This window comes from Marmota marmota, unplaced genomic scaffold (genome assembly GCF_001458135.2).
Source record: "Marmota marmota marmota unplaced genomic scaffold, marMar, whole genome shotgun sequence".
Classification (NCBI taxonomy): domain Eukaryota; kingdom Metazoa; phylum Chordata; class Mammalia; order Rodentia; family Sciuridae; genus Marmota; species Marmota marmota.
This window is the reverse complement of record NW_025999872.1, coordinates 397,580-412,935: the sequence shown is the minus strand read 5'-3', so window position 1 is coordinate 412,935 and position 15,356 is coordinate 397,580. Positions and strand designations below refer to the sequence as shown.

The following is a 15,356-nucleotide window of genomic DNA, read 5'->3' as shown; positions in this document are numbered from 1 at the left end:
TTTTTTTTTTTTTTTTGGTATGGGGTTTGAACTCAGGGCCACTTGACCACTGAGCCACATCCCCATCCCCAATCCTGTTTTGTATTTTATTTAGAGACAGGGTCTCACTGAGTTGCTTAGGGCCTTGCTTTTGCTGAGGCTAGTTTTGAACTTGTGATACTCCTGTCTCAGCCTCCTGAGCTGCTGGGATTATAGGTGTGCACCACTGCACCTGGCCCCAGTCCTTTTTGGAGACAGAGTTTTGCCAAGTTGCTTAGGGTCTGAATTGCTGAGGCTAGCTTTGAACTTGAAATCCTTCTGCTTCAGCCTCCCAAAATACTGGGATTACAGATTGAGCCCAGCTGGAGTAATGACTTTTTTTTTTTTTTGTGGTACTAGGTATTAAACCCAGGGCATTTATTGATTGATTGATACTAATGGCACATGTTCTACCCCTGAGCGTAACCTCAAACTTGTGATTCTTCTGCCTTCGTTTCCTGAACAGCTGGGTTTATAGTTGTGTACCACCACTCTTCTGGCTTTGAAGGATTGATTTTATTTTTATTTTTATTTATTTTATTTTATTTTTGATTTTTTTCCAGTACTGGGGATTGAGTGTTAGGGGCACTTTATATCAATAAGCTATAGGCACAGCCCTTTTTCATTTTGAGGCCGAGTCTCACTGCTTTTCCCAGACTGACTTAAACTTGCTATCAGCCTTCTATATAGATGGGATTACAGGCAGTAGTCACTGTGACTGACTTCAATTAGAAGACATTTATTAGAACCCTTCTATATCATGTCTTCATCACTTTATAAAGCTACTTTTTACTTAGTGTCCTACACTAAAGGCTGTAATGTTGTTAAATATTGTAGTTTGAAGGTTTATTACCAAACTTCCAACATGTTTAGTACATTGGAATTTGTTGAAACAGGATTTCACCTTTATTCATATTGTGTGCCCTGAACTGGTAGTATATATCCTATCAAACACTCTTTCCTTCTTAAAATAAATATGTGAAAATGTAGTGTTTTAGAAGGAATGTACATTTTTCATAGTAGTGAACTTTATTATATGAACCCATGAAGTAAACTTTGTAGAAAATAAAGCCTAAATATAAAACATGTGTAAACTTACTTCAGTAGCAATGGTTAGACAATTCATAGTTCAGATCCTTTGATGTTTATCTTTCTTCTGGTGAATCAGAACTAACAAAATTGATTCTCAAATCATGAGGAATTAAGATTTTAATTAAAAAGAATATCTGAGGCCTGGGGATATAGCTCAGCTGATAGAGTGCTTGCCTTATATGCACAATGCACAAGGCCCTGGGACCACAAAAAAGAATTTCTTATGCTGGGTATGGTGGCACATGCCTGTAATTTCAGCATTTTGGGGGACTGAGGCAGGAAGATCACAAGTTCAGAGCTAGCCTTAACAATTTAGAAAGACCCCCTGTCTCAAAATAATGTATAAAAAGGGGGTAGAGATGTACCTAAGTGGTTAAATGTGCCTGGGTTCAATCCTTTGTACCCCCCCAAAAAAAGAATGATTATTAAAATAAAGAATGAAAAATAATACCTAATAATAATTGAGAAATTATGAATTTTCCTTCCCTGAATATATTAGCTATAGAAGAAGAAATTTTAAATCTCTTTACTTATTTTTTTTGGTACCAAGGATAGAACCCAGGGGCACTTAATCACTGATCCACATCCCAGCCCATTTTATTTTTGAGACAGGGTCTCACTAGCTTTCATTGCTGAGGCTGGCTTCAAATCTGTAATCCTCCTGCCTCATCCTGTTAAGTGGCTGGAATTATAGGCCTATGCTACCATGCCTGGCTAAATGAGAAGAAATTTTAAATATCTGTATTGCAATAGCAGGCACACTGGTGCATACCTGTAATCTTAGCAACTTTGGAGGCTGAGACAGGAGGATTGCAAGTTCAAGGACAGACTGGGTAACTTAGACTCTCAGTAACTTAGTGAGACTCTGTCATAAAATAAAAAAGGATTGAGGATGAAGCTCAGTGGTAAAGTTCCCCTGGATTCAATCACCAATATAAAAAAATAAAAAATCTATATTGTATACCTTACTGAAGACTTTTCTGGTAATGGGCTTTTTTACCATGGTAGAAAAATGTGAGTGTAGATTGTGATGTGTGTTCATCTCTACTAGAAATTCATAATGTTTCAGATGATTATTCTGTACTCCATTAACTACCTACTTCTAGTTGATGTATGATACAAACTAATATACATTCTATTGCTCTGTTTACAAGGGATTAAAATGATAGAAATTAGTAAGAATTAATAGCTCTTGAAATTGTGTTCTTGTATTTTAAATAAATAATATTCTTTCATGGGAAAGAGAATTTCACACACAAAGAGCAGCAAGATGTTTTATAATAATTTTTTATGAGGGCCAGATGCATTGGCACATGCCTATAATCCCAGTGATATAGGAGGCTGAGACAGAAGAATAACAAGTTAGAGGCCAACTGCAGCAACTTAGCAAAACCCTGTCTCAGCATAGAAAATTAAAGAAAAAAGACATTGCAGAGGATATGCCTGTTTTTTTTTTATGATTTCAGAAAGTATTCATGATCAGAAAAATAGAGGATCTTGGAGGAGTTGTTAAGATTATCAAATTCTTTTCAACTTTCTGATAATTTTAAGGAATAGAAAAGAATTGATAAGTAGCCTAGTTTATTTGTAGGCATGAATTAGTGTACTGCACTGTAGATGTCTGTGCTGAGGGTGTGCATGGCACAAAATTAATCTTATAAATAAATAAATTTAGATAGTTTACCCAGTGACTTGGGAGGCAGAGGCAGGAGGATTGTAAATTCAAAGCCAGCCTCAGTAAAAGCTGGCTAAATAAATACAAAATAGGGGGGTTGGGGTTGTGGCTCAGCGGTAGAGTGCTTGCCTAGCTAATGGGAGGGATCGATTCTCAGCACCACATATAAATCAATAAAATAAAGGTATTGTGTCCGACTACGACTAAAAAATAAATATTAATTAAATAAATAAATAAATACAAAATAGGGCTGGGGATGTGGGTCAGAAATTGAGTGCCCCTGATTTCATCCCCAGTGCCCCCCCACCACCAAAAAATAGATGGTTTAAAAAATTGGGTCCAAAACTGACTCTTCTATTTATTCCAGGAAAGAAATCTTTTTTTTTTTTTTTTTCCTTCCCATTTACTGTTATAATTTTGTGTGGCTATCATGTTAATCACCAGTTGCTTAAATGATTCTGAAATAATTGCTTGGATTCTTTTTCTCATTTTTAGAATTATTTGTTTATTTTATCTGGTCGGAGATGGTTGCTGCATTCTTTTTCCAAATAGAATAATTCAGTATATTTTCCACTAGTTTTGATTTCCAACGAAGTTATATTTCTTTGTTGTTGTTGTTATCATTATTTTAGTTGTAGATTGACACAATACCTTTATTTTATTTATTGTTATGTGGTACTGAGGATTGAACCCAGTGCCTCATGCATGCTAGGCGAGCACTCTACTGCTGAGTTACAACCCCAGCCCCCTAACTTAGTTATATTTCTTATAAAACACTGTAACTTCTTTTTTCCAAGTTCCTTCTATATTTTTAATAATAAAGTAGTTTTTAAGTTATTGAGTTTTCATTCATTTTTTTTTTTGATCTTTGTTGATTAAAGTATAGAGTAGGTTTGGTAAATTCTATGAGTTGCAGTGATACATTGTGAATTCAGAGATTACTTCTTGCATTTTATTACATCTTCATAAAAATCTAAAGATATTGAGGAAAGAATTTATAAAGAAAGTGTAAATAATATCAAATTTTTTATTGTTTCTTTAGTATGCTGTAGATGTCTCTTTTTGCAAAATTCCAATTTGCTTAGCTGTGATAAACTAATTCCTTGTGTTACATTACAGATTTTTTTCCTTAAAAGTAAAATCGTTGAAATATTTTAATAGCTAGGCATTATTACCTTCTTTGTGAAGTTTTATTTACATATCTCTTAAGTAATTGGCAATCTTTTTCTTCCCCTCTATTATTTAGCCCAAAAGAAATTCTTCCTTCAAAACCTGTAAAGAAAGAGAAGGAACAGAGGACACGTCACTTACTCACCGACCTCCCTCTCCCTCCTGAGCTCCCTGGTGGGGATCCATCTCCCCCAGACTCTCCAGAGCCAAAGGCAATTACACCACCTCAGCAACCATACAAAAAGAGACCAAAGTGAGTTTTTGGGGGAGTCTGTCTTTAATAGTTGTCTTGCTTACTTTTGTACCTAAGTCTTAAGTGTTTTTCCAGAACACATATCAGTAAGGTCATAGAAGTTTGCTCTCAGCAAGTCCAGGGGCTTATGCCTATAATCCCAGGAACTTGGGATTCTGAGGCAGGAGAATTGCAAGTTTGATGCCAATTTCAGCAACTTAGCAAGGCCCTCAGCAATTTTAGGAAGACCCTGTCTCAAAAGAAAAAATAAAATGGATTGGAGATTAGTTCTCTGGTAAAGCATCCAGTGTGTGCATGTTGGCACCCTGATGGTAAGGATTGAACACATGTGTTCCATCCCCAGTACCTGCCCCCCTCAAATAAATAAATAAAAGACAGTGATGTCTGGTCTTAATGTGTGTGTATGCGTGTGTATGTGTGTGTGTTTGTGTATTTTTTAAATTTTTTGGTCCTGGGGGTTGAACTTGGGGGCACTTAGCCACATCCCCAGCCCTATTTTGTATTTTATTTATTGACAGGATCTCACTGAGTTGGTTAGTACCTTGCTGTTGTTGAGGCTAGATTTTTTTTTTTTTTTTAATTGTAGACAGACAAAATACCTTTATTTTATTTATTTTGTGTGGTGCTGAGGACTGAACCCAGTGCTTTACGAATATTAGGCCATCACTCTACCACTGAGCCATAACTCCAGCCCTCTGAGGGTGGCTTTGAACTCAGGATCCTCCTACCTCAGCCTCCCAAGCTGCTGGGATTATAGGTATGTGCCACCAAGCCCAGCTTCTGAAGTATATTTTTACAGTCAAAACACTCTTTAGGAAAACCCTTTTATCTGGTCCCACAGATAACCTGGCTAGGTTTTTAGAAAAGTAATAAATTCCCAAATCCATATTGAGTGATCTCATTGTCTTTTTTTTTTAAAGTTTCCTTTTAGTTGTATTTGGGCACAATACCTTTATTTTATTTATTTATATTTATGTGATACTGGAGATTTGAACCAGGGCCTCGCACATGCTAGGCAAGTGTTCTACCGCTGAGCTCCAACCCCAGCCCTTCATTGTGTCTTTTGAGTTCATGATACTAACAGTGTTAAAGAAGTAAAAAGCCCTTTTAATTCAGGGTGCCAACATGCACACATTAATGAAATATTATTTTTTTTCCCAAAAAGCATATAAATTGTCACAATGTAAAGATAGTGTAAACTGGGTCTATTTTTATTGATTTCATCTCTCTGTTAATAAAAATAGTTACCAAATATTTTTTTATGAATTTTTAAATATTTATTTATTTTTTTTTTTAGTTTTCGGCAGACACAACATCTTTGTTTGTATGTGGTGCTGAGGATCGAACCCGGGCCACCGCATGCCAGGCGAGCGCGCTACCGCTTGAGCCACATCCCCAGCCCCCGTTACCAAATATTAAGCATGTGTTAACTGCCAAAGTTTTATATTTTATTTTCATAGTAAGCCTAGGATATAGGGATTCTTTCCCCATTTTATAACTGAAGCCAGTATTGAAGAGAGATCACAAAGTGAGCAACCAACTTATTATTTGATCCCCAGTCTTCCTGAACCCAGAATCCTAACTCTTTTTCTCATTGTCAGAGATTTTTTTAAGCTATTTTATATCATTTAACTTCTGCCTTTTCAATAAAAAATTTTAGACAATACAGGAGTTAGACACACATTTAATTGTGTAAAATATCATGTTTTATTAAAGATTTTTTGTCAAAGATGGTAATGGCGATACAGGAGCCAGTGGAGTCATCATGAAAAAATAACATTTTTAACTATTTTTATTTTTAGAATTTGTTGTCCTCGTTATGGAGAAAGACGACAAACAGAAAGTGACTGGGGGAAACGATGTGTGGACAAGTTTGATATTATTGGGATTATTGGAGAGGGAACCTATGGCCAAGTATATAAAGCCAAGGACAAAGACACAGGTAAATATTGCCATAAAAGCTTTGATGTTGCGTTAACAGTTTAACAAATCTAATTGTTTTTTTTTTTTTTTTNCATGCCAGGTGAGCGCGATACCGCTTGAGCCACATCCCCAGCCCGTATTCTATTGTGTATAAATGCCACATGCCCTCAGCATTTTTAACCTTGTTTGATATATCATAGAGTCTTAATACTAGATAAATTCTAATGAGATATATTATATTCCTAAAAAAGTACATAAACAAGGAATAGTAAGACCAGGGAAAAAGAATCTGGACAAAATAACAGCAACAACAACAAATATATATATATATATATATATATATATATATATTTTTTTTTTTTTTCGGTTGTTGTTGTTGTTGTTGATATGTACTTTTTTTTTTTTCAATTTATTAGTCGTTGATGGACCTTTATTTCATTTATTTATATGGTTCTGAGAATTGAACCCAGTGCCTCACACATGCTAGGCAAGTAAGTACTCTGCCACTGAGCCACAACCCCAGTCTATCCTTTTAATTTTTTACTGTGAGATTGGGTCTTGTTGAATTGCTGAGGCTGGCCTCAACTTGCGATCTTCCTACCTCAGCCTCCCAAATCGCTGGGATTACAGGTATATACCACCATGCCTGGTTGCTCCCTGGAAATTTTAAAAGGGAGAAAATAAAAGTTGTAGGGTTGTAGGGGAGAAGTTCTTGAAATTTAAAATGAAATATTTAATTATTGGTATGTTTTAATAATTCAAACTTTTAGGCCTAACTGAATTTGGAAATAACAAATCCAAATTTAAAAAAAATACATTTCACAAGAAAGGAACATAGTTCCCATAGACGATTGAGGCAGGAAGTTTGAGGCCAACAGTCGCAACTTAGTGAGCCCCTTAGGAGTTTAGTGAGACCCTGTCTCAAAATAAAAATATAAACTAAGAATAGTGGTGCACACCTGTAATTCCAGTGCCTTGGGAGGCTGAGGCAGGAGAATCAAGAGTTCAAAGCCAGCCTTAGCAAAAGTGAGATGCTAAGTAACTCAGTGAGACCCTGTTTCTAAATCAAATACAAAAAAATAGGACTGGGGATGTGGCTCAGTGGTCATGTGCATGTGAGTTTAACCCTTAGTACCAAAAAAAGGAAAAGAAAAATAGAAAGGACTGGGATGTAGCTCAGTGGCAAAGTGCTTCTGGATTCAATTCCTTATCAAAAAAAGTAAAGAAAAGAATATAAAGAACATAGTGGGGGCTGGGGATATACCTCAGTTGGTAGTGTGCTTGCCTTGCATGCAGAAGACCCTGGATTCAATCCCCAGCATGCATAAATGAATGAATCAATGAATGAATGAATCAATGAATGAATGAATAAAAATAGATAAATAGGGGATGGGATGTAGTTCAGTGTTAGGGTGCATTCTTAGGGTAAATTGAGTCCCTAATACCGAAAAAGAAAAGAAAGAATGGGAAATGTAAGTTTTTGTTTTTGGTGCTGGAGCTTTAATTCAGGGGAGCTCTACCACTGAGCTACATTCCCACTCTTTAGGGTCTTTCTAGATTGCTGAGGGCCTCACTAATTTGCTGAGTTTGGCCTTGAACTTGAAGTACTTTTGCCTTGGCCTCCCAATCACTGGTATTGTAGGCAAGTGTCACTGCCTCTGGCAGGATTTTTTTTTTTTTTTTTTTAAGGAAATAAAAATAGGTATTAAGTGTCTTTTAGAACAAGGGCATATAATACTGGTTCATGATTGTGGATAAAAAATGTTAAATTTGGACTGGAGTTGTGGCTAAGCGGTAGAGTGCTCACCTAGCACATATGAAGCACTGGGTTCAATCCTCAGCACCACATAAAAATAAAATAAAGGTATTGTATCTACCTACAACTAAAAAATATATATTAAAAAATGTTGAATTTGTTTTGGCAGGAGAACTAGTAGCTCTGAAGAAGGTGCGATTAGACAATGAGAAAGAGGGATTCCCAATTACAGCCATTCGTGAGATCAAAATTCTTCGTCAGTTAATCCACCGAAGTGTTGTTAACATGAAGGAAATTGTTACAGATAAACAAGATGCACTGGATTTCAAGAAGGACAAAGGTACTGGCAATGAATCATGTGTCTACAGGATTTTTAAAAATTTTCCTCTCTTAGCTTGTTTTCCTATGTGAATTTTTAAACAGGTTGTGCTGAAGTCTAGCTTTTTCCCTTAATCTATTCCAGAATTAAGATGTTGGCAGATTGTGCCAAATGGTGTTGATTTTTTTATAGTGTCCATTTTGCATCAATATACTCTGTATACTTCTTTTACTTTTTATTTTATTTTTTAGTTGTAGTTGGACACAACACCTTTATTTCACTTGTTTAATTTTATGTGGTGCTGAGGATCGAACCTAGGGTCTCACACATGCGAGGCGAGCGCTGTACCACTGAGCCACAACCCCAGCCCACTCTGTATACTTTTTAAGCATCATTGTCAATATTAAAATGTGCATTTAGGTATGTAGGGTGTGCTATAACACCTTATAAAGCCAGCAGATAAACTTATCCAGATTTTTGTTTGTTTATGTGTAGCTCTGGGGCTCAATCCCAGGGCTTGATATAACATTTTGTGGGGGTTTTGTTTTTGTTTTTACAAAGTTTAAAATAGTAATTGACATTAAAACCCAGATTATTTAGGCTGGGTTACTCATACGCACACCTGTAATCCTAGCAATTTGCGGGGCTGGGCAATTTAGCAAATCCTTGACTCAATAAAAGGACTGGAGATGTAGTTCAGTGGTAGAATGCCCCTTTTACCCAATACTGCCAAATAAAAACATCCAGAACCCAGATTTATCCATTACTCTCATGGTTACATCATCACTGTTTGTTATTGTCTATATGCATCCATATTTTTATAACAGTTTTGCATTGATACAGTTTAGAAATTCAAAGCAAGATTTTTGTTTTTGTTTTAGAGCATTATAGTTATACATAGTACATGTGTTCATTTTGACAAAATCATACATGCATGGAATTTGATTTCGGTCCCCTTCCTCACTGTCTTCTCTTCCTCCTCCCTCTCCCATTCTCTTTTCTCTACTCAGTGCAGGTGTTTTCTAAAAATATTTTCATCAGATCACGTAATGGTTTGATTATTGGAGTTGTAACTTTTGTCTCTGTTTGAGAAAATTGTTCATTGTTTTCATACTTATGTTTGAAGTAGTTTATACATTACATCATCCAACCTATTTTTGTACAACAAATCTGAAGAAGATTTAGAGATGGGCAATTGAAAATAGAGTCAAGTGAAGAAATGGCATCTGTAAATACATTCGAATGTTAGAAGGTGATTGAAGTATATAAAACTAGAAAGGTAATAGATAAAAAGTTAAGCTTGACTATAAACAGAGCCTTAAGGATATTGGCACTAGGGGAGGAGCCATCCTAGGCATAATTCTGTGTATATTTAAACTTTAGGAATATACAAATATTATGTAACTAGTTTCAGTAAGAATGCATAGAAAATGTTACTTGGTTGTTTCTGGAGAGGTGCTTACTTTCATTCATACCACTCTTTACTGTTTGTTTGTTTATTTATTTATTTATTTTTAATATTTATTTTTTAGTTGTAGTTGGACACAATACCTTTATTTTATTTATTTTTATGTGGTGCTGAGGATTGAACCCAGGCCTCACACATGCTAGGCAAGTGCTCTACCGTTGAGCCACAACCTCAGCCTGCACTCTCTACTGTTTAAATAAATCATTTACTATGAACTACCTAAATTCATTTTGAAAAAAATTATAAAAATGAATGAATGGATGTGATACATGGGAAAACTGATTATAAAAATATTGAAAATTTGGAACAGTAAGAAAACAAAATGGCAATCATTTTTTTTTTAATTTAAATTTTTTTTTTTTTTTTTTTTTTTTAAAAGAGAGAGATGAGAGAGAGAGAATTTTAATATTTACTTTTTAGTTTTCGGCGAACACAACATTTTTGTTTGTGTGTGGTGCTGAGGATCGAACCCGGGCCGCACGCATGCCAGGCAAGCGCGATACTGCTTGAGCCACATCCCCAGCCCGGCAATCATTTTTTTCCCACTCCATCCTACCAGCACCATTCTTAGAAAAAACCACTGTATTATTAACATTTTGGTATATTTGTTTCTAGTACTTTATATTATACATATTATATTTATTTGAACATAACTGAGATCCAAGTGTATTTAATGTTATATAACCTAACAAAAGCAGTTTCCTATATCATTAAATATGGCATAAAGATGCATGAAAACAAATTTACTAGTCCCTTTTGAGCCTTTAATTAGCAGTGTTTAAAAATATTGGGCTGGGGTTATGGCTCAGCAGTAGAGAGCTCATCTAGTACATGTGAGGTTCTGGGTTTGATCCTCAGCACCACATAAAAATATATAAACAAAATAAAGGTATTGTGTACAACTAAAAAATAAATATTAAAAAAATATTAAGCCTGCAATTCCAGTGGCTTGGGAAACTGAGGCAGGAGAATTGTGAGTTCAAAGCCAGCCTAAGCAATGGCGGGGCACTAAACAACTCGGTGAGACCCTGTCTCTAAATAAAATACAAAATAGGGCTGAGGATGTGGCTCAGTGGTCAAATGCCCCTGAGTTTAATCCCTGGTACCAATAAATGAATGAATATATATATATATATATTCTCGAACGTGCTAGGTGAGCTCTCTACTGCTGAGCCACAACCCCAGCCCAATATTTTTAAACACTTCTAATATATATATATGCATGCATATATATGTGTGTGTGTGTGTGTGTGTGTGTGTGTGTGTGTGTATGTATGTATTATGCTTCTAGTCCTGGCTATTCAGGTGATTGAGGCAGGAGGGTGACTAGTTCAAGGCCAGGTTCAGCAACTTAGCAAGGCCCTCATCACTGTCTCAAAATAAAAAATAAATGGATAGAGGTGTAGTTCATTTGTAAAGTTCCCCTAGCCTACCTCCTACATTCAAAAAAAAGTTTAAAATGTTTCATACTGTTTCACATATTTAAGGGGTCCTTAATGCCTACCCCCAGACTGAGTTCCTGCCTTCAGCTGGCTGTGTAGATCAGTAGTAGAGTGCTTGGCTCTCTAGTAGCATTCATAAGGCCCTTGGTTTATTCCTGAAAAAACAAAAACAAAACAAAATCCATGCCTTTACATTCTTAGTAAAAAGAATTTTAGACTGGGTAGATCATTATCTATTTCTTATATTTCTTTTGTTATAATATTTGCCTCTATGATGTACCTGCCAAAAGGTAGTGTGGGTTTCAAGTTGTTTATAGTATTCCCTTTTGTTTTGTTATTGGTGCTGGGGATTGAACCTGGGGCCTTGTGCGTGTGAGGCAAGCACTCTAATAACTGAACTATATCCTCAGCCCGTTAAGTATTTTCTCTTAATGTATGTCTCCTTTTAAAATCTATTTCTGGCTGGGCTCCGTGGTGCATGCCTATAATCCCAGCAGTTTAGGTAGCTGAAGCAGGAGGATGATAACTTCAGAGCCAGCCTTAGCAACTCATATGAGGCCCTAAGCAACTTAATGAGACCCTGTTTCAAAAAATAAAATGGTTGGGCAGGGCGTGGTTGCACATGCCTGTAATCCCAGTGACTCTGGTGGCTGAGACAGGAGGATCCTAAGGCATCAAACAACTCATTGAGACCCTGTCTCTAAACAATATACAAAAAAATAGGGCTGGGGGGCTGGGGTTGTGGCTCAGTGGTAGAGCACTTGCCTAGTATATGTGAGGCCCTGGGTTTGATCTTCAGCACCACATATAAATAAATAAAGGTATTGTGTCCATCTACAACTAAAAAAATACATCTACAACCTAAAATAAATAAAAATAAAAAGGCTGGAAATGTGGCTCAGTGATTTAAGTGCCCTGGGATTCAGTTGCCAGTACCAAAAAAAATAAAATAATAATAATAATAAATTAATTTAAATAAATCTTCTGAATTTAGGAAGTTGAATTAGGTGATTGACTTTTTTTTTTTTCGGTACAGGGGATTGAACTCAGGGACACTCAGCCACTGAGCCACATCTCCAGCCCTGTTTTGCATTTTATTTAGAGACAGGCTCTCACTGACTTGCTTAGCACTTCACCATTGCTGAGGCTGGCTTTGAACTCTCAATCCTCCTGCCTCAGCCTCCTGAGCCACTAGGATTCAGGTGTGCCCCACTGCATCTGACTAGATCAACCTATGTTTTGATTCTTACGTACTTTGACTTTCACTAATAATTTTTGCTAACTACACTAGGCTGCCTCTGTTGCTGCCTATTATCTAAGGAGGTAAAGACCTTTTCTTTTTTTTTTCTTTTTTTTTAAATTTTTATTGTTGGTTGTTCAAAACATTACATAGTTCTTGATATATCATATTTCACACTTTGATTCAAGTGGGTTATGAACTCCCATTTTTACCCCATATACTGATTGCAGAATCACATTAGTTACACATCCATTGATTTATAAGACCTTTTCAAAAGTAGTCTTAGACAATATATAATAAATGGGTAGGGTTAAATTATAAACAAAACTTTATTTACATTAGTCAACAGACAGAATTTGGCCCAAGGTCTATAATTTCCTAAGTGATCATATAAAGTCTTTTAATACAATCCTTTTTTTTTTTTTAAATATTGTTTTAACTGTTAATGGACCTTTACTTATATGTGGTGTTGAGAATCGAACCCAGTGCCTTGCACATTCTAGGCAAGCACTCTATAATTGAGCCACAACACGAGACCTCTTAATATAATCTTATCATGACAGTTGTCCTCTAAAGATTTAAATAGACGAGTTGGGGATGTGGCTCAAGTGGTAGCGCGCTCGCCTGGCATGCGTGCAGCCCAGGTTCCATCCTCAGCACCACATACAAACAAAGATGTTGTGTCCGCGGAAAACTAGAAAATAAATATTACAAAATTCTCTCAAAAAAAAAAAAAAGATTTAAATAAACAAAGAGAAGTGGAATCAGAAAATCAAATTCAAATAGTACTTACAGTACTTCTGTTAATTTATTATTGGAAAGAAAATTATTTAAGTTTTTAATTTCTTCATTTATAAAAATAAGGGAGGGGTTATTTTAGAGTGCCTCATGATCAACTCCAAAATTTTTATTATTATTTTTTTTTTCCTATGTAGGTGCCTTTTACCTTGTATTTGAGTATATGGACCATGACTTAATGGGATTGCTAGAATCTGGTTTGGTGCACTTTTCTGAGGACCATATCAAGTCATTCATGAAACAACTAATGGAAGGATTGGATTACTGTCACAAAAAGAATTTCCTGCATCGGGATATTAAGTGTTCTAACATTTTGCTGAACAACAGGTAACATAGTAACCAAATAAGGTCAAGCATTCTCTCCTTCTCAGCTAGCTAATTGGACTTATAAATAGATTTAGTAATGCAATTTTTTTCCTTTTACATACATTTGATGTTTTTACATTAGGAATAACTACTTTTGATAGGGGTACTCTGATCAGAGAGCCACCAGACTCATTATTGGTAATAATGAATTAACAGAAGTAGGACTATAAAGATTTTTCTTATACGCATTATAGGGAATCACTCAGATCTTATAGGAATATTCAGAGAGCTCTTTGATGTAATTAGAAAATAATGTGACCCTAAGCAAAGTCAAATATACATTGGATTCTTAGTGATATTTGCCTCGTTGAGTGGAGAAAAACATGCCTGCTTCTTGAACTGTTCATAAGCCTTTAGGGGTTACTGTCTTTTCGAGTAAACAGAGGTTTAGTTAGTAATTGGCCTTTCTAGCCATTACTTCTTCTAGGTTTTAATAGTGTAAACAGTCAGGATTTTGGTGATGAACAAGTGTTAATTTTCCAGAAGATTTTACCATCTGCTTTCTTCTTTTCTGATTATGTGCCTACACTGGTAATGATGATATATCAGATATGTTATGCTCACTATCCTTTAGTATATCCCTACCCGCTGAGGGATGAACAAGAAGTCTGGTACCACTGAAATCAGGGCAGTGTTTGGTTCTTTAGACAGCTGGGTTTTTGCATCCATCTTTGCATTTTATTTTTCTGTTAAATGCCAACAAATATTACCTAGATAAAAATATAAAATGACTACGACATATTTTCTCTCTCTTTTTTTTTTTTTGTTGTTTGTTTGTTTGTGATGCTGAGATAGAACCCAGGGCCTTGTACTTGCTAGACAAGTTCTGTACCACTCAGCAATATCCCTAGCTCCCAGCATTTCCTGTTTTTGTGTAATATAATAACCAGCCATGCAGGATAAACGGAGACTCTCTTGTCTCATGGAATAGTTAGTCACTATGTAGCTTAGAGTTTAGTAGGGGAGCTACATAAATAAATATTCCATTTAGGAGCCATTTATTAAGCCAATTTTCCCCCCCTTAAATTGTGGAGTACCTCGAAAGGTGCATCTTTGAGGAATGAATTGGAATTTATTAGAAATAATAACAATGGTCTATCAAATTTCTAGACAAAAGAAATTGCATACACAAAAGCAGTTAAACATGAAAACAGTATGTATGTCTGGAAAACTATTAAAAGGTCAGTATTAACTAGAGCAAGAAGATTGAAGCACCTAACAGGAGGAAATGAAGCTGGAAAGTTACTAGGTGCCAATTTAAGGATTATATATACCTTCTATGGAGCTGAAGCTTTATTGTAGTTGACAGGGGACCATTGAAGTGTGTTGGTTCCTTTTTTTTTTTTTTTGTATGAGTAATGCACTATTTTATTTATTTTATTTTTTTAAGAGAGAGTGAGAGAGAATTTTTTAATGTTTATTTTTTAGTTTTTGGCAGACACAACATCTTTGTTTGTATGTGGTGCTGAGGATCGAACCCAGGCCACATGCATGCCAGGCGAGCACGCTACCGCTTGAGCCACATCCCCAGCCCAATGCACTATTTTAAATTATAATTAAATACCAGAGGCATACACCTGTAATCCCAGTTACTCAGGAGTTTTGAGGCCAGCCTGGACAACAAAGCAAGACTCTCACCTTAAAAAAAAAAAAAAAATTATTACTTTCTATTTCTGTGGCTCACAATTCCCATTAAAGATGAAGGTTGGTGACTGTACATCCATAGTAAGTAGTTCATCAAGAATTTTATGGGGCTGGGGATGTGGCTCAAGTGGTAGCGCGCTCGCCTGGCATGCGTGCGGCCCGGGTTCGATCCTCAGCACCACATACAAACAA

General features: G+C 35.9%; 1 protein-coding gene across 10 annotated transcripts in view; it reads left to right on the top strand.

Moving 5' to 3' along the window:
- The window catches only part of Cdk12 (cyclin dependent kinase 12), an 86,792-nt gene that overhangs the window by 18,313 nt on the left and 53,123 nt on the right, over positions 1-15,356 (top strand). For all 10 annotated transcript variants that reach the window (XM_048785230.1, XM_048785216.1, XM_048785221.1 and 7 more), the window contains exons 3-6: positions 4,032-4,208; positions 6,011-6,150; positions 8,057-8,227; positions 13,292-13,481. In XM_048785230.1, coding sequence (XP_048641187.1) covers positions 4,032-4,208; positions 6,011-6,150; positions 8,057-8,227; positions 13,292-13,481 — 678 coding nt within the window. The remainder of the gene's footprint in view (positions 1-4,031; positions 4,209-6,010; positions 6,151-8,056; positions 8,228-13,291; positions 13,482-15,356) is intronic.